At 52.5% G+C, this 25,072-nt stretch overlaps 1 protein-coding gene across 1 annotated transcript; it reads right to left on the bottom strand.

The window, feature by feature from the left end:
* Window positions 1-24,977, bottom strand: DPH5 (diphthamide biosynthesis 5). The gene is made up of 7 exons (XM_078867764.1): window positions 24,103-24,977; window positions 23,380-23,504; window positions 21,723-21,831; window positions 8,657-8,777; window positions 7,919-7,958; window positions 5,789-5,892; window positions 1-1,207 (listed from the first exon to the last, which is right to left on the bottom strand). Exons 1-7 carry the CDS (start codon window positions 24,235-24,237, stop codon window positions 972-974), a joined length of 870 nt encoding a protein of 289 aa, XP_078723890.1. The 5' UTR covers window positions 24,238-24,977; the 3' UTR covers window positions 1-971.
* Between the last annotated feature and the right edge of the window lie 95 nt (window positions 24,978-25,072).

Below are 25,072 nucleotides of genomic sequence, written 5' to 3'. Positions count from 1 at the left end.
TTGGACACTTTATTTTTTAATCACCGGTAAACCAGATGATAATCACCAGCAACTGACAATTCTGAAGCTTCCGCATTCTCAAGTCTGCAAAATCGGTGACAGGTTTGTGAACATGTACGTCATTCCCATATCACCGCCATCATCCCAGCAACATCAGCTCTAACGAGATCTAAAGAAAAAAATGTATCCCAGCAAATGATTGCCATGACCAGGAATGTGTTATGCCAATCCAATACATGAATGTAAGCATGCTGCACTGATACGGTCAACTGCAGCATGGAAACAGCTGTAGCCAGACAGGTGTAGCTGTGTATTGGTGGTGGCTAAACCACACCGACTACACACACATCCTGCGTTGGGCTCACACAATCCTGCGAATTCTCCGTAAGGCAGTGTGTGTGCATCCTAAGAGGCTGACTGACGTGTTAGAACATGCTGTCCCCATGCCATTGTTGAAGAATACGAGCCACCGTTCCCATCACCAACAATGGGGCTGCAAAGTCACCCAGGTGATGTGTTCCGGTCATTTCGTAGAAAATAATTAATTGGGCCCTACATTTCACCCTCAAGTGGATTTACCTGATGGGACAAAATTTGGGCCCCAAATATGGGGCCCAAATATTATCAAGTCTGTAAAAGCAAGCGGCTTAAGCATGTTGTGAGCGACTGGTGTAGATACATATCTGTCGGGACATTTCATTCCAACAAACTGATTTCAATCCACATCGTCACGCATCAAACCACTCATCGGTGACCGGGCCGGCACCACCAACTCGCTGCACTCGAGAAGAACCCGCTTCAATCCTGGGCAGTGGCTCGAACCCGGATTCAAACCCAGGGCCCGCGAGCTACGGAGAGGCTGGTACCCAACACCGAACAGTCACCACCGTCGGAGAGCAGCAGCAGCAGCACCGCACACCCAACGGGACCCCCACACCACCCCCACCCCGCTCCTTGTGTGTCGCCGCCGCTCAGGAGGTGAGCGTGGAGGCGTCGACCTCTTGGAGTCCGTCGAGCGCCCCGGCGTGGAGCGCGTGCAGGCGCAGCATGTCGGCCTCCAGGGGGTGCAGCTGCCCCGTGACCACGAGCGAGTGCAGCGGCCCGCCCAGCTCGGCGCCCGCCAGCTCCGAGAGAGGCGCCGCCGCGATGCGCTGCGTCTCAGAGCCGACGCGGGCCAGGCCCACGCACACCGTCGCCTCGCTCAGCGCTGACGGCGCCAGCGGGGACACACGGAGAGACACAGAGAGTCACAGAGAGAGAGAGTTAGAGAGAGAGAGACAGACAGAGAGACAGAGAGAAACAGAGAGAGACAGAGAGAGGGAGCCAGAGAGAGAGAGACACAGAGAGACACAGAGAGACACAGAGAGACAGAGAGAGACAGAGAGAGGGAGCCAGAGAGAGAGACAGAGACACAGAGAGACACAGAGAGAGTTAGAGAGAGAGAGAGACAGAGAGAAACAGAGAGAAACAGAGAGAGACAAAGAGTGAGAGTTATAGAGAGAGAGACAAAGAGAGAGACAGAGAGAGAGACATGTCGGTCGTCTATGATAAAACGATCGTCGCCAGCCCTGCTCCAAGTGTCGCATGAATCAAACGTGCCGAGTCGATTCGCGCTTCCGCAGCCCCCCCCCCCTGGTGTTGTTGTTGTTGGAGACCAATCTCAACACGTTGACATGGGTGCGACGTTCCGCTGGGGACTCCATCGAGCACCTAACGATTAGCACGGTTGGGTACGTACGGCGCGAACAAAGTTCAACACACACACACGATGCTGCCGCTGCCGCTGACGACGAGGCCGACGCCGGAGAGTATCGGCTGCGAGGTGTGCCGATGTGCGTGTCGGCAGAATGAATGAAACTTCTCTGTGTGTGGCACACAGAGAAGAACCGTGGCCAAACACGGCGCGCCTTTGCCTCCCCACGACGTTGACCACACACTGCAGCTGTTCACTTTAAGCCAAAACAACATCGAATAAATCAAACTCTGATTCCGATACTAATTACGACTCGATGTGCATGACCAGGAATTGAACGTGGGTCGCGAGGATTGCAGTGCGGTACACTCACCACCGTGCAACCGCTTCCCACGCGCACACACACGCACACGCGCGGGCACAAGTGCATTCCCAACACACAAGCACACGCACAATGCTCCGTTGGCACGACGCCCACACAAGGAATGCGCACGCAACATGTGGAGCACACGGGTCGCAGAGCGCATGTGGGGTTCTCACGGCGACGACGCGTACACACACACACGCACGTGCACACACGTGGAATGTGCCCCGAACACATGGGACTGCACGCGCGCACACCCACACGTGCCAATTACACACACACGCACACGCACACGCGTGCCCGTGCACGCAACACACACATACGCACCCAAAGTCAAAGGCACAGATCCCCCAAATTGCGTTATCGACTTTTGGGGCAGGTGTCGTTAGCGAGCACCTATTTAAGGGCCGAACGGCGCACGAGAGCATTGTGTGGCTAGCAGCACGCCCGTCCGCCTTTGTCTCCCAAACGCTGATGTTTACACACTGTACCAGGTACTCGTTTAAGGCTGAGTCAACCTAGGCGACGCCTTTCCCGGTATGTATTGCAGCGCGCTAACCACTACACTACCCGTTCCCCACGAACACACTCCCCCGCACACGCACACGCAGCCACAGACGCATGCCGTGCGCCTGACAGCACGCGCACGCTCGCCTCCACAAACGCCTGCTCTCGATTTGCATACGGTTGAGGAAATTTCTGTCGGGGAGTTCCGACGCGAACACGCGAGGGCGTTCGCGGGGCCCGCACTAAGCACGGCCACCTTTGGCTCCCCATTCGCGATGGTGTTGGAAAACACGGAGGCTTTCGCGCCCAATATCATCCATATAAACTGGGTTTTTTGGGTTAGATCGCGTGAATATATAGATGTGTCGTTAAACCCGCCAGCCACAAATCTGGCTATCGCCTGATGAAGCTAGTTGTGATTACTGGCAAAAGTTCATACTCGGATTGTAAATGTTGTGGCTTTGCTCTCCAACACACTGGTGTGCTGTACTAGTGATGAATTGCCACGTTCTGTTTACGTGACAAACCTCACTAGTTGGCTGTGTCGGGTGGTGGCGGGTTTAATGACACATTCATATATTTACGCGATCTAACCTATTATAGCAATGGTATTGTGAGCACAGCATCAAGCGCTCATTTTAGACTCAGCCAACCTAGGGGAAGCCCGTGCCAAATGCAGATACCAGCTGCACATGAAGCGCGAAGAACCAGCCCACACAGCACAGCGGGGCAAACATCGAAGCCGCCACCGCTGGCAAGTGAATACACGTGAATACACGTTCATACGCAAACAAAGAAAAAGCCAAAGATCTCCCGTGTAGCCTTAACAGACTGTTGGGGATCGTGCTGTTAGCGAGCAGCACCTGTGAAGTCTGGCATGGCACACGAGGGGGTACGGGTGGGCAGCGCCACGCCAATCCGCCTTTGTCTCCCCAATGCACATGTTTACACAACACCCCAGCTAATCACTTATAGCTGCGTTGACCTAGTGGAGGCCCAGGACCGGTTCAGATATATTCGCTGCTGTTATTGGCCATGAGCGGGAATCAAACTCGGCTCACCTGGTTCGTAGCGCAGTGCGCTAACCACTGCACGACCGATCCCCGTGAAGCTCGCTCATAAGTACACAAACAACGAAACCTAACCCGGTTGAGCGACCTGCTTTTTAAATCGTCGTCGCCGCCGTCAGCCCAACGATACGAGGCTCACACAGCGGCATGCCGCCTCCCACCGGCAGAGCTCCAGGCGCCAAACATCAATCTCGCAACATGGCAGCAATTACTGGCACAGGAATTCATCGATACGAGCTGTGGATGCTGCCGTGAGAGTATTTATTGGCCCGGCTAATTTAACGGGGGCCGTTAATTTGGCCGCGAGGCCAGCTCACAACCGCCTAGAACTCCATCTTTCTTTTTACAATGGCGAGCAATCGGCGTCTGTTCCCGGTTCGCGTGAGACGGGGCAGGAACTCGTGAGCATTTGACAAATACGGCCGCCGTGAGGTCTCGGTGAACGGAATGTTTATAAACTCACGTCAGTTCAATGAAATGAGCGGCGGATATTCGTATTCGCTTACACCGTATTTATAACAGGAGTTATTTTTAACACAGCGATCGCGTGTGCACCTTTAAATCAAAACTATATAAATTAATAATTTTGCCACGAGATTTCAATTGAACCATTGTTCGGCAATGCAACGATTTTTTTTTCCGCGTAACATTGAGACGATGGAACGAAGGCCGAAGTGTGCAAAAGAACCGTGGGAGAGATGCATTCTGGGAGTTACACTGATACATAAAGAGAAACCCAGCGGCCAGAGAGCACGTGCCAGTGAGATGCGCCACGTCTACCGTCAGTCGGTAAGTGGGTCAGGACACGTCACCGGACGGACGATGTGCAGGTGGTCAAGACGACCGACGGAGTGAGTGGCAGCCTGATCGGGCTGCCACTCACCTTGGAGGTGGAGGAGCTAGACGGATTATTGCATTGAAAGACCATGAGAGAGAGGGACGTTTTGGGGAAGTCTTCATACAGCAGTGGATAGATCATGGCTGATATGTGTTTGTGTGATGAACAAATCGAACACCTCAACATTTTTTTACTGTCAATTTAAGGTGGGGGGTGGGGGGAAGGCATTTCTCTGCCAAGGAGGTAAATGTGGGCCTTGCCCAAGGTTCTGCATGAAGTCGTGAGAGCTCCACACGAAGCGAACGGAGACCGTGTCGGGTGTGCACATGAGAGGCTGGCGAAGGAGCTTGTGAGCGAGTGTGAGAGTGAGCTGGGTGTTTGAGTTGATGGGTGAACTTGGGAGTGTGTGGCTGGGCTAGTTACTAACAGGGTGGGTGAACTGTTGGGTGGCTGGGCGAGTGAGCGTATGGGTGAGTGAGTGTATGGGTGAGTGAGCGTATGGGTGAGTGAGCGTATGGGTGAGTGAGCGTATGGGTGAGTGAGCGTATGGGTCAGTGAGCGTATGGGTCAGTGAGCGTATGGGTGAGTGAGCGTAGGGGTGAGCGTAGGGGTGAGTGAGCGTAGGGGTGAGTGAGCGTAGGGGTGAGTGAGCGTAGGGGTGAGTGAGCGTAGGGGTGAGTGAGTAGGCAGTGTAGAACGGTAGTGTCGCGGTTAGTGCTCTGTGCTACGAATTTGACGAACAGCACCAGTGACGAATATCTGAACCAGTTCTGGGCCTCCCCGAGGTTGACTCAGCCTCAAATGAGTAGCTGGTGTAGCGGTGTGTAAACATCACCACTGGGGAAACAAAGGCGGCTGGGCGTGGTGCTGGCCACCCACCCCCTCGTGTGTCGTGCCGCGCTTCAGAGGTGCTCGCTAACAGCACTTGCCCCAAAAGTCTGTTAAGGCTATACAGGGGATCTTTGCCTTTGTTGTAAGTGGGTGAACGAGTGAGTGGGTGAGCGAATGGGTAAAAGCGTGGTCAGCTCAGCACGTGAGTGAACCTATGGGAAAGTGAATAAGTAGGTGCGGTATTTGTGGGTAAGTGGGCGTGTGGGTAAGTGGGCGAGTGGGTAAGTGGGCGAGTAAACAAGTGGTTGAGTGGATGGAGAAGCAGTTGATTGAATGTGGTGATCGGTTGAGTGAGCAAATACAATAATACTTGCATTCATATTGCGCTCAAGCAGTCGTGTGAGCGAGCAGTCGTGTGGGTGAGTGTGTGGGTGAGTGTGTGGGTGAGCGTGTGGGTGAGCGAGCGGTCGAGCGAGAACACTCACGGACGGGGTCTCCGCGCTCCCGCCGGTTGTGCACGATCTCGAGCAGCTGCTCGGCCGCCTGGCTCACAGTCATGAAGCGCGGCGGCTCAAACACGCGGCGGCCCCTGAACACACACACACACGCACACAAAGATCCCCCTATAGCCTTAAGAGACTGTTGGGGCAAGTGCTGTTTGCGAGAACCTATGAAAGCCGGCACGGTACACGAGGGGGTGGGTGGCCAGCACCACGCCCGGCCACCTTTGTCTCCCCAGTGGTGATGTTTACACATCGCACCAGGCACTCATTTGAGTTTGAGTAGACCTAGAGAGGAGGCCTTGGACCAGTTCAAATAATCGTCACTAGTGTTGGCGCCGCACACACACACGCACGCACGTACACACCCCCGCGATAGCATGCGTGAGCATCAATGATTTATAACTTAGAACATTTCAATGTAAACGTTACCTTAAGACTAATGGGCGCAAGACAGAACCAAAAACACACCAAACGAGACAGATTAAAAAATAAATTGTTGAATGGCATTGCGACGAGAGTTGGGAGTCGAATCTTCACTTCACTACGGCTGGGGAGGAGGGTTTTTGTGTTTTTTTCTGCGTCCCCCAGTTTCCTCCCACGTGACATAAAACACGAAACGACGATTTGGCCAAACATCACAAGGTCCTCTTGAAAAAGATCTGAAGCCGTGCGGCTTTACTGCACAAACAAATAACATCGTGTGTATTCGCGCGCTGTGTGTGCGTGCGTGTGCCAAACTCGGACAATCCAATGTGCAGGCGTCAGAGAGAAACAAAATACAATCTGCACCATGGGACCTTTTTGCCAGTATCAAAGTATGACAAATAAAAACAAGTTTTACCCTTTCTGGCAACGCAACAGATGTTGAGATGTACAAACTTTGTGGAAGGAATCAAGTCTGCATTAACCACACACAGCACTTCGTGGTGAAGATGCAGACACATCATCAGAGCGCGTTTGTTTACGTGTTCACCACTAGCTCGTGTGGTCAACGCAGACTTGATTCCTCGCGAAACGTTTCTATTCGGTGTTTGTCTTAACACCTGTTGTGTTGCCAGAAAGGATAAAAAAAAATCTTATTTCTCATTTAAAATCTGTTTATTCTTCCGGATTGAGGGAGCAGCAAGCGGCGTTATCGAGCGCCTTGTACAGCCAGCGGGGCGCACGCGTGAGAGCGATCGACCACACGCCGCTCACTCCGCCATGTTGGCATCGTGGTAACGACGTTGACACTCGATATCAGGTAATCACCAAAGGTTGAGCTGACCTATCGGGGCAAACCAGGCCAGCTTCAGTAACCAAATCCCACTGATTTCTGCATCAACAGAAATGTGACCTCCTCTAGCGTTGGGATCACGTTGCAACGCGTTAACCAACGCTCCTCCACTCCCCCAACACACACGCAACGTCAAGCGATACGACCATTCACGTTCCTTTTATCAACATGTCGAAAGCGTTGGTGCCCGGTCTTATCTAACATCCACTCCCAGTGTTGTGTAATCTTCCTAACACCTGGATACAAATGATTTGCACCAGTACGAGGAAGTGTGTTTTAATGCTGACGGCAGGGAAATATTTGCCTCGGTGTGTCACGCAGCGCATGGTTTTGCAGCGGGGCAGACAGGGTGGATGCAAGCTCCGTATTGCGCAGCTGCACGGGCTGATCACGAGTTTGCCTGCTTCAGCGAATGCTGTTGGCAAGCAGTTTCGGGAAGCCGACAGAATGATGGACAAAACATGAATTTATTTTGTGCGTGAAGAGATCGACTTTAGTCTCTTTCTTTATTTGCTACAGCAAGAACTAGGTCAGAATCTTGATTTCTATGAAAAAAATTATATAACTAAGTAATGTATAATCAGGATTGTAAGGAAGACATTAATAACAGTCTGCTCCCTTGCCCGGACGTGGTGTACACACACCGACCGCCCGTGTATCCGAGTGGCCGGTCTCCTTTCGTTGTGAATCCTTACGGCAGAGCAGAACGCGAGTGCACTTATATCAGTAAAACACGTTTCCTCCTGCAAACAACGTTTTTGCTTCCCAGTGTTCCGGGGTGTTTCTCTTACTCACATGTGCAAGCCTAACCCTTACCTGGAAGTCACGTGACTCACCTCATCATGTTTTCCACCGACTGCTCTTTAACTTTAATATCTGCAGTGAAAAAAAACAAAACCGCCTCCAACTCAGGCAACAACATCAATAATAATTCTACAAATGCGCAATCTTAACACTCTACGACGCTACACAGCAGGAACATACTTGAATGCATAGACGTGTGGAAAATTGCGCTCTGATTGATCACGTGACTCGTGTGATGTATCATGACAGGGTGAAGTTAAGGTGTTTTTCAGACAGTTTAAGTAAAAAAAAATTACATTGCGGAATGTTTTCTATTTTTTATAATTTGATTCCTCTTGTTCAGTTAATAAAAAACGGAATCTTTACGATTCAAGCTCATCATGATTTGATACTAGAACTGATTTATTGTTTTTGTTGACGCACTCGTGAATGACCGCTCCCGCAGTGGATGCAGCGTGTGACATGAACCCAACAGACACGACTTGCACTCACGGGAACATTCAGATTCGTGCAGCGTCCTTCAAGAAAACTGCTCCTCTGTGCCACGCACACTCAACACAGCCTAGCGCTGCTCCGTTCTTGAAAACACAACCGCGCGTAATAGACAGAGCCCTCCGATGCGTGATCGGGTTGCACCACGACGCTCCGCCGCTCGCCGGGAGAGGGCGGAGCGTCGGAACGTCGGACACCACGGCGGAGCTGCGGAGCGCGCGAGGCCACGCCGGAGAGACCGCGAGCGTGGACGCTGGATCGTGGGCGTCGAAGCGTACCGAGCAGACACAGGGTGTGGAAGCCCATCTCGCGATTGCGGGCGATCTTGTCGTAGAAGCTCTCCGGCCTCCACGAGTCGGTCCAGAACACCACCGACACAGTCTCCCCGAAGTTGTACAGCTGCAAAGGCACAACGGACAGGCAACGAGTCCAGCTACAAACACAAGGATCGAGCAGTACCCCGACGTAGCCCGTCGTACACCGTTCTGGGCAAGCGCAGTTTAAAAAAAAACGTACTGAGATTAAATGTAGAGCCCTTTGTCAATCCACTGCTGGATGAAGTCCTGCCCATGCCTCTCGGTCCTGGGGGCTGTCTGACCATACTTCACCACGCTGGTCAGTGTGCACTCTTGAAAGGGAGTGCCCTGGACCGGTTCGTGGCCACTGGTGGCTGTCGTGACCGGAAATCGATTTCGGGATTTGTAGCGCGGCGTGCAAACCGCACGCGCGCTCATAATCACAAGAAAATAAACACTTCCATTATTTAATTAAAACTCTCGACCAGGTCAGAGCACGAAGAGATGAAATCTTTTTACGGATGATATGTTTACCCTGAGGCCCAACATTGAGGCGTACATCTTTTCGCTTCATTGGGCAACCTCCCTAAGCCAACAAAAGCTTTTACTATTATTGGAAATCGGGCTCAGCCAGAATCAACAAGGAAGGCTGCGTATCTGAAAGTGCAGCTCAAGGAGAAACATCATAAGCAGGCGGAGGAAGAAGAAGGATACCAATGATATTTTATTGACTCAGCTTCAATCCGAGATAAAGCAGCGGGGCTCCCGCGTGGACCCTGAAGGTTTCGGCCTCGTCACCGCGCACAGCACTGAAAGGATATTAAAAATTGTTTTTTCATTTAATGCCGCAAGCTAACGGCTTATTAAGGTGACCACTTGGCTCGCCCACGTTGCTGGCGGTTGTGGCGGCAGATGCCTTCACGGCGCCCGTGGCTTTGCCTCGGGGTGCTGTGCACTGCGACGGCTTCCCATAGAGACTTTAGAAGTGGAAAAACAAATATTTGTGCCTAGATACCATTATCCACATTTCGGACAGAGTATATTTTAGAAAGGGGAGCCCTATGCACGGTGCACCGCACACGCGTAACCTGCACGGTGCACCACACACACGTGACCTGCACGGTGCACCACACACACGTGACCTGCACAATGCACCACACACACGTGACCTGCACGGTGCACCGCACACGCGTAACCTGCACGGTGCACCACACACACGTGACCTGCACGGTGCACCACACACACGTGACCTGCACGATGCACCACACACACGTGACCTGCACGGTGCACCGCACACGCGTGAAATGCACGGTGCACCGCACACGCGTGACCTGCACGGTGCACCGCACACGCGTGACCTGCACGGTGCACCACACACGCGTGACCTGCACGGTGCACCACACACGCGTGACCTGCACGGTGCACTGCACACGCGTGACCTGCACGGTGCACCGAACACGCGTGACCTGCACGGTGCACCACACACACGTGACCTGCACGGTGCACCGCACACGCGTGACCTGCACGGTGCACCACACACATGTGACCTGCACGGTGCACCGCACACGCGTGACCTGCACGGTGCACCGCACACGCGTGACCTGCACGGTGCACCGCACACACGTGATCTGCACGGTGCATCGCACACGCGTGACCTGCACGGTGCATCGCACACGCGTGACCTGCACGGTGCACCACACACGCGTGACCTGGAGCAGGGTACTTCCTGTGCTAAAAATAAAAACCTGGAGAAATCCACACATGAAGGTTTGCCTTATCTCTCCTACTTAGATTTCCATGGCCGAGAAACACCAAGTGCTAATGTTTGCTAAGGCTCAGGCTTGGGTGAAGGATATCTGATCCACGTCCCACACACCACGTGGAGCGCCCCCCTTCACCTGTGGCTCGTCACATTTCAAAACCAGAATCTATATTTTTAGTTCTCACGCTATCTCTCGTTTTGCTTCTTTGCTCCGATTTATATTTGGTTGTTTTCTTACCATTGCCATTCCCTTCATTGCAGTTCGGTGACCCAGGTCCTCTATCCCGATCTCGAGTTGTCACTTGGAAACCACAAAATAAAATGGAAACTTAAACCACGCATCCCCGCGGGAGAGATCAGCCGATTGAGCCGCCCGCATTCAGGAGTCGTCGTTGCAGGTACAGCAGCTTCCTGCGTTGATTTGATCGTATTTTGTAAAAATAAAAAAATAATACCAGAAAGGCAGAGACAATATCTCGGACCTCAATAGCAGATGCAAACCACAAAAACAGAGGGGTCGCTTAGCTTGCGAACACACCGCGGATGTGCGTAGCAGAGACGCAGCACGAAGTGTGCAACGGCTGCTTGAGTAGGGTCGAGTCGGCCAGGCATACTTCTTGTTGCGCTCGCTGCAGGGACCCGCGACACCGCATCGTGGACATCGAGAGATCGCGACGGAGTGGGGGGGGGACTTTAACGTCAGTCCAGGAAGCACGGGGATTGTTTCCTCGGCCACAACGCCGTGGCGGTTACGCAGTCTCTACGACGACGGCCGTCTCTCGTACGCAAACCCTCAGAGACAAACAAGTCCGCTTATCACACAACGAATCGCAAATGTCACGGCCCCACAAATAAGGATTTGCGGAGAAGACCAATGAGGATAAGGAGAAGCTCGGGCGTGTGAAGAAAAGCGAGCCCTTGCGGACGGGACGTGTCCCTGCTTTTTGTGTGTAGTTTGTTGTCCTCGCCAGCACCTCCGCCTGTCACGGTTAGCTACGTACGGTGCGAAGGAAGTTCAACACACTGTACGTGTCCGTAAAAGGGTCGGCGATCGATGGGTGAAACCAGCAACACAGCAGCTACCAGACGCAACAAACACAGAGAGTACAATCAAAGAGGAGACGGAGCGATGTAATCAGGGCAAGCGAGGGCCTGACAAATAGTGCAGCTGTCAACGGCTAATCTCAGGAGCTGCACGCAGAGGCCTTCACCCAGCACTCGGCCAAGCACGGCTTCTGCAAAAACATTTTCCAAAGTCCATGCTTTTCCATGGGAAATAATTACACGTTTTTGTTTTTTTATCGCACATACCGTTTTCAGTTTCGGTTAAATTATCACTTGATAAAACGCAATATTTAGCAAAAAAAATTGAGAAAGAGTCGAGCGGGAAAGAGAAAAATCTTTCCAAGAGATTTGAAATCAAATTAACCATATCTACATAATTGGGTGCTATTAAGGGGCGCTGGGGTAAACATTTCCTGTTGGGACGGAGCTGCAAGGCTACAAGCGCAACACCATGGTCATTAACGAACCCCCAGCAGGCCACAGCCGCTGCAGCAGCAGCACGGACATCAACACAGCGCTGACGACAACAACCAGGCGGTAGTCCAAGTGACTCGCCAACGCACTGACGCTGCACCGCAATACCGGGAGAGAGACGATGGTAACTCGGGGAGGACTTTATCCAGCGGCTCGTCATCGCCTGCCACTCGTCATCGTGGCAGGCGATGACGAGTGGCCGAGCGGATACCAGGAATCATTTCCACAGATGAATGCGGCTGATGAGATCTATCGAAAGCACCTCCCGCCACATCGCACCAGCGGAGTGCCGCTTTGTGTGTGCGTGCGAGGAAAAGATCCCGCAGCATCTCCTGAACGAGCGGGCCGACTGCGTGTCCATGGCACGGGAGAAAAATGTAAGATCACGCGCGTAATCACGTGCCGTGTTGCGATCGGATAACCGTTTCATAACCACCGGGTGGGTGATCGCGGTTGTGCCGTACGGCTCTCCGACGCGTTTCTGGGTCGTGCCGCACGTAGTTCGGCACGATGTCCGACGTTTCGCTCTCCGCGTGCCGCGGGAGCTTTCTCGACGACACCGAGCACATCGGAAAGCCGCGCGGAACGAATCGTGAAATCCTACGCACAGTCACGTTCCTGGAAATCAAAGAAGAATCGCTGCGGTGAGCGCGGCTTGCAGCGGTGGCCAACCTCTATCACAGGGCAGCGCTGGACGCAGGGACGATGCAGCCGACACACGGTGACCCACACCGCTCGCGTGCGTACACGCTTCCACTGCAGCCCTTTACGCGTGAGGCTCACTGCCCCGAGGAGCGAGGAGAGGTTACGCGAACGGAAGCGGGGGTGTTTCGGGCCGAGTGCGCGTGTGCGTGCGTAGTGCCACAGGCTTTTTATGAAATATTTCCAACCCCCCGCTCTCTCCTCCCACATTCCCGCTCAGTCTGTTTCCCATCAGCCCCGAGTGGGGAATTACAGCGGGAACAGAGGCCGCCATGGGAAGTTACCCTCAGCGAGCAGCTCGGCGCGTACCGCAAACTCAGCAACAATTCCACCGAACCCCCCGTCCCGAGGCTAGATTTTCCTCTATTCCCACTTGAATTCTCTCGTGCAACTTACAGGCCATTGACAATTCATTGACAACGGGCTCTAAGTGGGGATGGGAGTGGGGGGCAGCCTCCTCCAGCTCCGGGCCGGAGTACCGGCGTTCGCTCTCAGCAGCAGCAGCAGTAGCCACCCAACCGCGCTCGGCGATTCACGGAGGAACGCGGCCAACGTCTCGCCCGTCCGCTAACGATGTCTCCAGGACGTGCAAAGTCAAATGACGAGAACCTCTCAGGCAAATGTGCCCCTACCCCCCGCAAAGAGCGTGCCTGCAAAATAAGTCACGCTGATAAGTTAGGAAACATAACAAAGAAACGTAGCTTATCAAACACGAGTTCGGATAACGGAGTTGTGACGGCGCAGAAACGATCCCGGCCCAACTGCTCCCTTAGGCCCCGTTGCACACGCGGCGATACCGCGTTGACTTATCGCGCGAGCGAGAACGACGAAAAGAACGCACGACGCGTGGTGAACGAGGGAAGACGTCCCGGGGTCCGAGCGGCCACGCGATAGAATTGTTCTCAGGGACGCTTCTCGAATCAAAAGCCGCAAGCTGTATAAACACACGCGCGCGGAGAGAGAGAGAGAGAAGGCGAGCAGGGATGAGCGAACCGTGGAGCGGTTGTCACTGTGGCAATCGATTTTAAAGTCGGCAGGGACGCAGCTCTCGGAACGCGAGAGAGCTGCGTGCGAGAGAGCTGCGTGCGAGAGAGCTGCGTGTGCGTCCACAACATCCGCCTGAGACGGACCACGACCGCGACCGCACAGGGCTCACTTGGGGTTTTTTTATTTTATAGAAAGTTCAAATGCAGAAACACTCGATAAGACACGGCCCGGTTTCCGTGCGGGTCCCAGTGTGGGTGCCAGTGCACTGCCGTCACCTAAGAAACAGAAGGTCTCGCTTTCAAGATGACCGGCTGAAGTCTTGAACAGCGAGACGTCATCGTTGGGCGAAGAGGGCATTCTGCCGCCAGCCGTGACTCGCACACCGCGAACGCCGTCACTGGCGGAGGAAGCGGGGAAGCACCCCGGGGAGAAGACAACGATTCAGAGTGCCTTGGGCTCCACGAGGAGAGAGCCAGGCAAAGTGCCTAGGGCTCCATGAGGAAAGAGAGATTCAGAGTGCCTGGGGCTCCATGAAGAGAGAGAGATTCAGAGTGCCTTGGGCTCCATTAGGAGAGAGAGATTCAGAGTGCCTTGGGCACCATTAGGAGATAGAGATTCAGAGTGCCTGGGGCTCCATGAAGAGAGAGAGATTCAGAGTGCCTGGGGCTCCATGAAGAGAGAGAGATTCAGAGTGCCTGGGGCTCCATGAGGAGAGAGAGATTCAGAGTGCCTGGGGCTCCATGAGGAAAGAGAGATTCAGAGTGCCTAGGGCTCCACGAGGAGAGAGCACAACCCACACACCACGGCCTGAAGCCTTCTTCTCGCTCGCCATTGGATGGACGATCACGATTCACGGCCGCGATTGGACTCGAGAGTACCGTACGGTACATCGTGATAAATGCAACGATACTTATTTACCGAGTGAACGTCAAACTTGAATCCGAAGACTCTTCCTTCTCAGGAGGGTCCTGTGGCTTTGGGGCTGTTTGGCCACCATAGCACCTCGAGTGGAGGCAGCAGTCAGGCAAGTCAACGACAGTCGCGGCTCCTCTCATCCGCGACCCTCTCACCCGCGACCCTCTCACCCGCGACCCTCTCACCCGCGACCTTATATCCATCCGCCGGAGCTGCAGCGTCTCGCGAAATATCATTCCCCCCCCAACGCCAGCCCCGATTCCTTTTCGTGGACATGCAGAGACGATCTGCGTAGAGTCAGGGGCCACGATGCTCGTACCCCACGTCACCGCAGGGTGAATGAAGTTCTTATGGCAGACACCATGGATACATCAGCAACGGATTGCTGCACATTCCATTCGACGCGTGCGTCGTGAGCGTAAGAATAGATTTTAACCGACGAATGGACACATCGTCCACGCCTAAGAGACATAAGCTGAAGAACTTTAGCAGACATCAGTCACTCTCAAAAGCCTAATGGGCAGCGGACGTCTCAACGTGGTGACGAATCGATGGCAAAAGCCAGGAGTGGAATCAGGTGAAAGGGTGGAGCGGCAGAACGAGGCCACGGGCTGAAACGGCACGGGTCGTTGGTTGTCCAGGGACCTGGTGTAGGGTTGAACGAAAATCCAGCAGTGGATAGAGAACGGCAGCTGCTAATAATAACGACTGTAAAAATATATTTTACATATATATAGCCGGCGTGGATTTGGCCCACAGAGAATATTCCTGAGAAAGGATTCCGTGGGAGTTTGTGAGAGGAAACTCGCGACAGTTGCAGGAGACAAGCAAATCGAGCAGTGCTCCGGAGGAGGCCACGTCTCCCAACGGGGCTGTCTCTGTGTGAACGCAACTGCGCCGATACAACGTGCATCGTGTGAGCCGCCAGAGCCATCCAAAACGATCGCGAACGCCTGCATCAGCCGTGCGAGTAGCGCAAACATTGTTTTTCCGTGGGAGCGTGTCATCTCCGATATTCCCTTCTCAGATACGGAGCAGAGTAGACGAGACACGAACCAGCAATGGAGTGGAGTGAGTCACTCCCTGTCTGAATATCAATATGTTACAAACCAAATAAAACTATATCCACACTCCTCTAAAATGGCCTTCAAAGAGAGTTCGTCCCAAGTTTATCCGTAAACGTCTTTGTTTATTTTCAGAGCTGAATTAAAACAGAATTTTCATGGTCAAAGTTACTGGGGCGTTCGTGAAGTAATTGGCAACTGGGCTGACACCATGGGTTTGCTGTCCCTGTGTAAAGAGCTTAACCACTCGTGACTGGCGGCATTCTAGCCCAGGCTCTGGACCATGTCAGCTCAGCGCTCTGATGAGACAAGATCCTCCTTCGAAACCTGGCCACTTCCAAGAATTGCTCTGAAAGCAATAACAATTACAGTGGTTAGCGCGCTGTGCCGTGAACCTGGCGACCTTAAGTTTGATTTATTTGCATTGCTAAAATTAGAGGCGAGCAGAAAACTTAGCCAATCCCTGATGGGGGAAGTCTCATCGAGCGGTGGATTGACGTTTTTGTTTAACGTGTCACTCCACGTGCTGGGTGCTTTCCAAGAACAAGTTCCACAAGAAGCTCCAAGCTGGTGGAGTGACACGCCGGACGTCATGCCGAACGACGCATGGTACAGCAGAGAACAACCACGAGAACTTACACAGCACAGCACCGCACGGATGGATTTCCCCCTTCTTGCCATGTGGCCGAATATTGCTCAACCTCCGCACGTTTTTTTTTCCATCCTTCGCTTCTTTGTGGAAAAAGTGAGCGGGTGTGACCCCAACTTAAATTTCCACGTTCTGCCCGGCGTCGTATACACGAGAACGTGATCTACGCTCGCGAAACTTCACGCGGAATATTTACAAAAGCCTCACAAGCAACGGGTCTCATTTCCAGGAAGCGCTGTCGACTGCAGAAAGCACAATTCAACAGTAAGAATGAACACGACGGTTCACCGACGGCGTGGTATCTGGAGCGACACGCGGTGACCTGCGTCTCCGCGAGGTGGAGGTCGCGGGGCTGCGGAACGCGCTTTGCTCGTCCCACGGCGTTCGACTCCGCGCTGTGGGAGAGCACCACTTGCCAAGGGCGTGCGCGGTCATTTTGTTGTTGTTGCTTCCATTAAATGGAAAACAATTCAAGCAAGAATGTCATCAAACGGAATCCACACGGGGATTTTGTTCTGAGAGAGTTTACATTCAGTTTTGTTCAGTTTATTTTTCCACTGGGCCTAAGTGAACAGAAAGCGCTTTGTACACAAGGATTCGCTGCGTGAGCGCAGATGGGTCCGTGATGAGCTCAGGTGGGTCCGTCATGAGGTGCCCTCGCTGGGTGGGTGCACCGCTAGAAGCCCGCGGTGGACACGAGATGCGTCACCTCTCTCAAAGCCTCAGATGATTACGATGCAAACGGTCCGCATATTCAGTCATAAGTCTGTTTTCCTGCAGCAAACTAGAGAAGCATTGCAAGCAACATGGAGAGCGCAATGCTGCAGAGAAGTTCAGACCAGCGGGGCTGCTATTGCAGCAGAGAGCAGTCCTGCTGACGCAAATTATTTGCGATGTGAATTAAGGCATGCTAAGCAGACAAATATTGACGAACAGCATCATGGAAAAAATCCACGAAACTTTCCAACGCCGTCAAAAAAAGTCACCGTGTCCCCGCGCTCATGGCCTCCTTCGCACGGTGGGGACCAGACTTTCGTGAACACTTTCACTGATGATGCCCCACAACACGGTACCCTTCGTGAGGTGGTGCTTATTGTAGCAACCCTGGAAGGACGATGGGATGAGTCCCCTCATAACCGAGAGGGTCCGTGTATGAAACGCAGCCCCAACCGACAAAGGCGATTATCCAATCTTAACTGTCATTTTTAACTGTTGTGCAATCAGTGCCATGCCATGGCACCGATCCCTACGCTAGCAAACACAAAGCCTAAACGACACTCTGCGAGACAAACACAACTGGAGCAGGGGATTTTTGGATTCCAAATCAATTGCATGTGGAAGCATTTGCTGTAGAGTAGCAGCCTGTGTACAGGGGCCGCTGTGTTAATGTCGGCCCCCTTAGAGTCATGTGACCACGCCGCTTTATTCCCGGGACAATTGTATGAAGGTGGCCCTGTGTGTGCATAGACTGCGTCTCGTGACCTTAGGAGACCGCTCTCCAAGATGGGCTATTGTTTCCCTTTCACTCAACTCAATGTCCTTTATTTAACCAGCTGAGGGGTCCCTGAGAATGTATTATCTCTTTTGTGAGTGGTGACCTTGGTAACCATGGTTACGTAGGGACGGTTTTTTGTAATGCAATGTGGTTTTAATGAGTCTTAGACTGCACCACCATTAAAACACGCTTCACCCGCCGCTCCTCATTCCCATCGCCATCATCGGCCATCAACTGTCCGTCGCCTTCGCGGTCGCACTCTCGTCTCGGAGGGTTGTCCCGCTTCCAACGCACGTGCATATCAAAAACACAAAACCACGTTCTCATTCCCGGTCTTTACTGGATGTTTGAAAAGTGAGTTGCCTGGGTGGTGCATTCAGACGACGTCTCAGGTTCAACCCAACCCACACGGCAAGCCCCAGGGAGACTCCCCCATCCCCCCCGTTCAATTCCCAGGCTCCAACTCTTGAGATGGAGCCACTAGAGTGGACCGGAATAAGCGCACGATGAGATGGGGAGGTGGACGCGAGCCCGTTGGAGGGCTTTTTGAAAAGCTTAACTTTTAAAAGTAACGTTATTTACTTTAGCGATGCTGCACCGTTTAATAGTAGCTTGAGAATTCCCAGAATGCACACACACCTACTGTAATTTCCGTCGTGGCTTGAATATAACGTTACAATGCTTTTTAATATATATGTGGAGATTTGTTAAAAATGTAGTGTATTCTCAAAATACTGGGCTAATTCAGGTGTGGGGTAACCCGGTAAATGATATCTGTTTGATTAAACAAAAACTCATAATTTCCAAAAATACCAACTGGTAAAGTTTTTTATATAGATTTTTTTTTACATTATTGAGGCCTAACATGACTAGCTTTTTTTTCTCTCTTCCGACCGGGGCATGTAATGTTTTTTTGGGTATAAATCCCAACGACAGCCAATGAGCGTTGAGGCTCTAAAGACTGAGTGAGGCCTCGAGGAACAGGCTTCCTGCTGGGACCGTCCTCGCACTGCGGTTCGCAGTTCATCAACTCCTCCCCCACATTCGGAGAGAAAATAAAACAACCGCCGGGAAGACTTACGCATGGGAAGGAATTCGTAATTTTTCACCGTTAATTTCATGGTGTCATAACACGGCTGCTACTGCTGCCGCTGTTGTAGACATAGGCGTGGGATGGGGAGTGTGTGTGTGGGGGGGGGAGCAACCACGGGGCTGCATTCCACAATCGTACCAAGGCCAATCACACATCAGCAGCCCGACGGCGTTTTAAACTACGTTAATTGGTACCGAGTTGACCCGCGTGACCCACGCCCAGTCCCTCCGCCACCGTTCCAACGGCGATTGAAACGGGCAGCTGGAAGCAGTGCAAAGCTCAAAGTATTCAGGTGAGCACCAGCTGAATTACCGTACGTGGGAAAAACTCGTGATTCCGTTAACTCAAGCCGAAAAGTTAGAAATGCTTTAACAGTGCAAGGCAGATCCAGGTTGCTGTACTTACAAAACCATTATTGGTTTTTACCTGGCATAATTTAGTTTACAGTATATTAGCGGGTGATTTTCAAATGTTGGCTCTGGACTATGACACTGGTACAACTATAGCCTGCCCTTGTTTATGATGTTATACGGCATTTAATATCCACTTCACAGCAGACTGTGTGTTTAGGCAATTCCCTGCAGTACATTCTGGATAACGGTGGGAATTGAACTGCGAACTCCAGCAAACAGGTTTAGTCACAACCAAATGCAAGGCTATTCATCTGATTTAAACGCCTGCTAATTGAGATAATGGCCTCCAATTAGGGAATTTCCCAGACCACGTTTAGCCAATAAAACTTTTCATTGCTGCATTCCTGGGATAAAAAAAAACCCATTTTGAAGCCTCACTTTGCAACATACAACAACTTGTGTGGAAAGTATTGCATGAATATGGGTAAAAAAACATATCTATTTTCATTCTGGAATGGGCCGTGTTTTTTTTTCCAACAACCGTAGTTACGAGAAAAAGCTAAATGAGTCTGAGGCGGCAGAGCGCCTGTTGACTGCGCGGCTTCCCGAGTGACGGCAAAAATCCTCGGGCGGGCAGGGAGCAGCAGAGTTCACGGGCACCTAAATGCCAGAGCTCCATGACAGGAAGTGAGCGGCAGGGCCGCACTAAGGAGACAGCCATGGGTTGGCACAGGGAGGTAATTCCTTTAACTGAATGAAAATCCTTAATGCCGTTGTCTTAAAACTTTAACCTCAGGGTGGAAAGGTCAACGGTATTAAGTTTTGGGGTTTGTCATTTTATGGCCATTAGGGTAGAAATGTTAAAATAATTGTGATACGAAAAGCAATTAAAGCTCTGCTTGGATAACGCAAGAACACACGTAAAGACACGTAGACACACAGACAAAGGTCCCCCATATAACCTTATAGGCTGATATGGCAAGTGCTGTTAGAGAGCATCTATGAAGTCCTGCATGGTGCACCACACCCGGCCACCTTTGTCTCACCAGTGCCGATGTTGACCCGCTGCACCAGGTATTCATTTGAGGCTAAATCGAACTAGAAGATGCTTGCGACCAACTTAGAAATTCGCCAACGATGTCGGCCACAAGCATGAATCGAAAGTCACCGAGTTCGTAGCACATTGCACTACTACACTGCCGCTCCGCTCATACACACACGTAGACACAAGCACACACACACACACATAATAAGCACTGACATGTTACTGCCAAGCTCCTAACAGTTTAATGAGGTCAAATGTCAGAGTCAAGCTTAAAATAGGAATGACGGGTCAACTTAGCTTGAGTCAATTACAGAATTATAGTCGTTAGCTGAAGCTGGGATATTCACATTGGCGTGTGGTGACAGATCGGAGCTCAAACAACGATAAGAACAACAACCGCCACCACCACCAAAGCTACGTGGCCATGTCGAAGGAGGACACAGGGTGTCTACTTAACGCGTCAGCGTGCGAAACAAGATGCTTCCCACGGACGGCACAGTAGCACCCCCATTACCAAACCAGGAAATTCGGGGTCCTGACCCCGAACCGTGTGAGGAACTTCAGAGCGCTTTCAGAGCAGGAGAATTAACATTATTAGGCCCGAGAAGGATCACTCAGTCGTGGAGAAGAGAGGCCGGCTGGTGAGTGTGTGATTGTGAGTCACAGTCGACTCATCCCTCCCAATGGGGTTGGTGCATTGTGCGCCACTCGGTGAGAATTGCCGAGCGGCTGAGCTACGGAGGAATGTGAACTTTCAAGCACTTGCTCAGAAACGCTCACAGAGATGGGCAACCACACAACGCAAGGAAACTTTTGACTCGCAAGGTCATCAATGAACGCGGTCACACGAGAGGTCAAATCAATCGTCATCTCGGCTCGGGGTCACCGAGGTGCCTCAACGGTTTCCAATAATGCCCCTTTCTCTGGAGCACTTTAACCCCAGCCCACTGCGTCTTCCGCCTGTTTGCACGTGTGTTCTAATGGCAGGTATGCGGCACGCTTTGTGAGCACCTATAAATTTCGGCACGGCGCACGCGGCTGTGGTGTGGCGGAGCTGTCCCGTAGTCGTCATGTAAAACGCACCAAAGATCTTAAACAACCACTTTCATGCGGATAGCGTGCTTTGGTGTCTGTGTGTTGTGTGGCCTCAAACGTGGTCCACATGTGTGCGTCTGTTGTGTGTGGTGTGTGGCGCAGCAGTTAGCGCACTGCGCTCCGAACCCAGCGACCCGAGTTCAATTCCCATCTCAGCCTGAAATGAATATGCAATGTGTAAACTTCGCCAGTAGGGAGACAAAGGCAACCAGGCCTGGTGCTGGTCACCCACCCCCTCGTGTGCTGCGCCCGCCTTCATAGGTGCTCGCTTTGAGCACTTGTCCCAAAAGACTGTTCAGGTTGTACGGGAGGAGGTGGGGGGGATCTTTGTCTTTGCTTGCGTACACACCTGTAGGCCGCAGCAGGCAGCGGCGGTGAGGATGGATGCGTTGTGCACCACACGGTATGGAACCCCTTCCCGCATGGCTCGGAGTACCAGGTCACTGTGCGTCGTCGCCCTGGAGTCGCGACGTTTCGTGGAGACGATCGCGGGGTAAGGGAAGGGACGGCAAAGTGTGTCGCACAAGTTTACTTTTTGTTGCTATCACTCGTCTATATTTTGGTCGCGCTATGGGTGCCACGTGACAAAACAGAACGACTTTAATAGGACGGTTTATCCACATAAGGGGCATATGAACCCTATGGCGGTACCCCGGGGTACCATAGTACCCCGGCTCTCGCATAATATCCGTGATGCAGTAATTTTTAGTCTTGATGGTCGGCGATGCGGCCATTGACTCATCTCGACGAGCTGTACTCACGATGCACCACTACGGTACGTACGATCGTTCAGGGTTTCAGCGCAATCGTCCTCGCTGCGTTTCGACATTGCGGAGTAGCACTGATTTCGGATTGATTGGTACCCCAGTCGCGGACTTAAGTACACCCCTGGGAAAAAGTGTCCCAGAAATAAAATATTTAATTGCCTCGGTCATTTTGTATTATTTGGTACCCCGGGGTACCGCTATAAGGATCATATCATGTATGACCTGCAGTGCGCTACCCACTGAATCGTTTTTTTATCTGCTATGCGGTCGTGAGGACGATGGGTAACACGCAAAGAAACAATCAGCAGACAAAAAGTCCGCTTTTCCACGTAAAATACAATTTTAGTTTTCAGAGCTGGAAAAAGCCAAATTACGTGAAACATCTAATGTTATGGGTTTTTTCTTGTGCAGGTAATGATGGTGACCAGGCTGAAACCATCAACTCGTTTTAAGCAAGTGGCTGCTCAGATTTTAACCGCAGGTCTTGGCGGTGCCGGATCAGTGCTCCGACCTCCCAGCCACCACCAGGTCACCTCCATGTTTTTTAAGTTTGGCTTTTTCAGTTCCCACTTCAGCACGCTTAACTCATGCGTTTACGTCTTTATTTACACATTTCCACCCATTCTGTGATAGCCACAAGATCTGTACAGCTGCAGTGCAATTAATAAACAGCTAACAGACCAAACACCGAAAATGTATTTAAAATATATATGGATCTATGTTTATTGTTTGAATAAAAAAAAGAAACATAGATCCATATATAAACACATACGTGTATTCAAATTCCCCATCATGCGCTTTATATGTCTCATGATTGACAAATTTTGATTGGCATGTGGTCACTTTACGACTTGAGTTCAGCCAGTATCTAGCAGTACTGGACTGTATGTGCTTTCTGGTGACCAAGGGGAAGAACCTAAAGCGCAGGTAGTGGGAGACCGTCATGAGCACTTCTTGTAGGCCACGTGTCGACTGCGCAGCAGCTGTGGGATTTGACGGCGGGTAAGACGCACTGGCGAGGTGCGGTGGCATCAACGGCTTTGGCCACGATGACGCCTTCAACTCGATGCGCTGCTTTCTGTGGGGCCAACGTACCTCCCATCGGTTCACGCACCACCGATGAGCACATTTGGCTACGTACGGTGCGAAAGAAGTTCCACGTACGTACGCACGTGCTACGACTGTCATGGCTATGGCCAGCCAACCGGGACGTTTTGTAGCTCGACCGCCGGGCCTCACCCGAACGGGTCGCCCACCACCAGCAGCGCCACGTCGGCGTCGCGGGCCTCCTCCAGGATGCGCTGCGTGTCCATCTCGACGGTCTCCCGGTCGGCGAGCACCACCTCTCTCCCGTAGAACTCCTCCTGCGCACGGCGCGGCACCGATTAGCACGGGTTGGCGTCCAACACACGCACAGCGCGCCACCGGCCCACAGATTTTGAGCCGTGCGCGTGGCTCAGACGCGGTTCGGGCCCCACGGTGTCTCCGGCTGCTACCCACCCACGACATTGGCGTGTCCACGTCAATCGCTTCCCTTCGTCCACTGCTGCATGAGGGTCTCCCCGCGCCGGGCGGGTCATGGGGGGTTATTTGAGCATTTTGTACCACGCTGGTCAATGTGGGTTAATGCAGGTGGGGACAATAGACGTGGGAGCATAGACGTACAGTATAACAGTGAAATATTTATGAACAGTCCTCTGGAGTGGAACACGTAAAACGCTGCAAGGAAATATTAGAACTTGCCTCCTTTCTCAGCCTCCCCACCTCCGATTAGCACGGCCAGCGACGTACAATGTCCCCCCCCACCCTTTGCAACAGGCAATTTGCGAATGGGCTCGAACCTGAGAGACTGCCCATGCGATGCACACCTTCACCGACGCACAATAACAACCGCGGAATCTTCGTGGTGTGCGTGCAATGCGAACAGCGCTAACCACAAACCACAGACGCGAGCCTACGCACCAATGCCTCCTTGCCCACGCTCAGTATGGACGTGTACGCCTCGAGGTACACGGTCCGGCACTGTCGCACGATCTCCAGCCCCTTCACCGTGATGTCCTTCGCATCGCCCAGGCCCAGGCCGACCAGGTAGAGCATCGTCGCGACTTGAGTGACAGGCGCGTCTCGCCACACACTTCCCCGCAGTGCACAACAGCTCACACACCCCGACTCCCCTCACACTTGCCGCCGTGCAACCTGCTCTCGTGACACCTCAAACCACACTACACCTCGTACTCCATATGCCACACAGGCCTCACACACATTACGCCCCGCTCTCCAGAACCCCGTGTAGCCCAAACAGAATGTGTCTGAGCGAGCACCTATGAAGGCCGGCACGGCAAACGAGGGGGTGGCCAGCACCACGCCCGGCCGCCTTTGTCTCCCCAGTGACGATGTTTACACACCGCAGCAGGTACTCGTTTGAGGCTGAGTCGACCTGACACCTCACATCCACTGACAGCCGAGAAGAGCAACGCTCGCAACACCGCTCACGCCGCCGGTTCGCGGCTGTAGCTTTCAGAAGCGCTTCTGCGCCCGTCTGTGACCCTCTTATAGTTCAGATATTCGGAAGCCACTGGAAGCTGTGCGCTTTTAAATCATCATCCAGATTGACAAACTCATTCCTTAGAGCTGCCTTTTGTGTTTTAGTTTGTTGTCCCCCACCCGCACCTCCGATTAGCACGATTAGCTACGTACGGTACGAAAGAAGTGCAGCGTAAAGTTGTACTGTACATACGAACGAGCTCACGAGCAGCGCACAGCAACACGCAGCGCAACGCAAACTCAACACACGTGGCCCGTGCCTGCGAAATCCGCTTTACGGCACCCGGGCGGGCTAGACCATTGGGGGAGGTTGATCCGCTTTGCGACACTTTACCGCGGTTCCGCCGTAAAGCGATGGTATTTTTTTCCTCTCTCAACACGAGGGCCG

This window comes from Lampetra fluviatilis, chromosome 24 (assembly GCF_964198595.1).
Source record: "Lampetra fluviatilis chromosome 24, kcLamFluv1.1, whole genome shotgun sequence".
NCBI classification, from domain to species: domain Eukaryota; kingdom Metazoa; phylum Chordata; class Hyperoartia; order Petromyzontiformes; family Petromyzontidae; genus Lampetra; species Lampetra fluviatilis.
Note: the sequence above shows the minus strand (reverse complement) of the source record. Positions and strands in the feature narration are given on the sequence as shown.

Bases quoted from the DNA above. Each gene is read 5' to 3' on its own strand.
- DPH5 (XM_078867764.1), bottom strand. From the start codon at position 24,237: ATGCTCTACCTGGTCGGCCTGGGCCTGGGCGATGCGAAGGACATCACG. The intron at 21,832-23,379 runs GTGAGGCCCGGC...TCGCGACTCCAG, and splicing joins GTGGTGGGCGACCCGTTCGG to GGCGACGACGCACAGTGACC. The intron at 7,959-8,656 runs GTACGCTTCGAC...TTTTCACTGCAG, and splicing joins CCACACCCTGTGTCTGCTCG to ATATTAAAGTTAAAGAGCAG.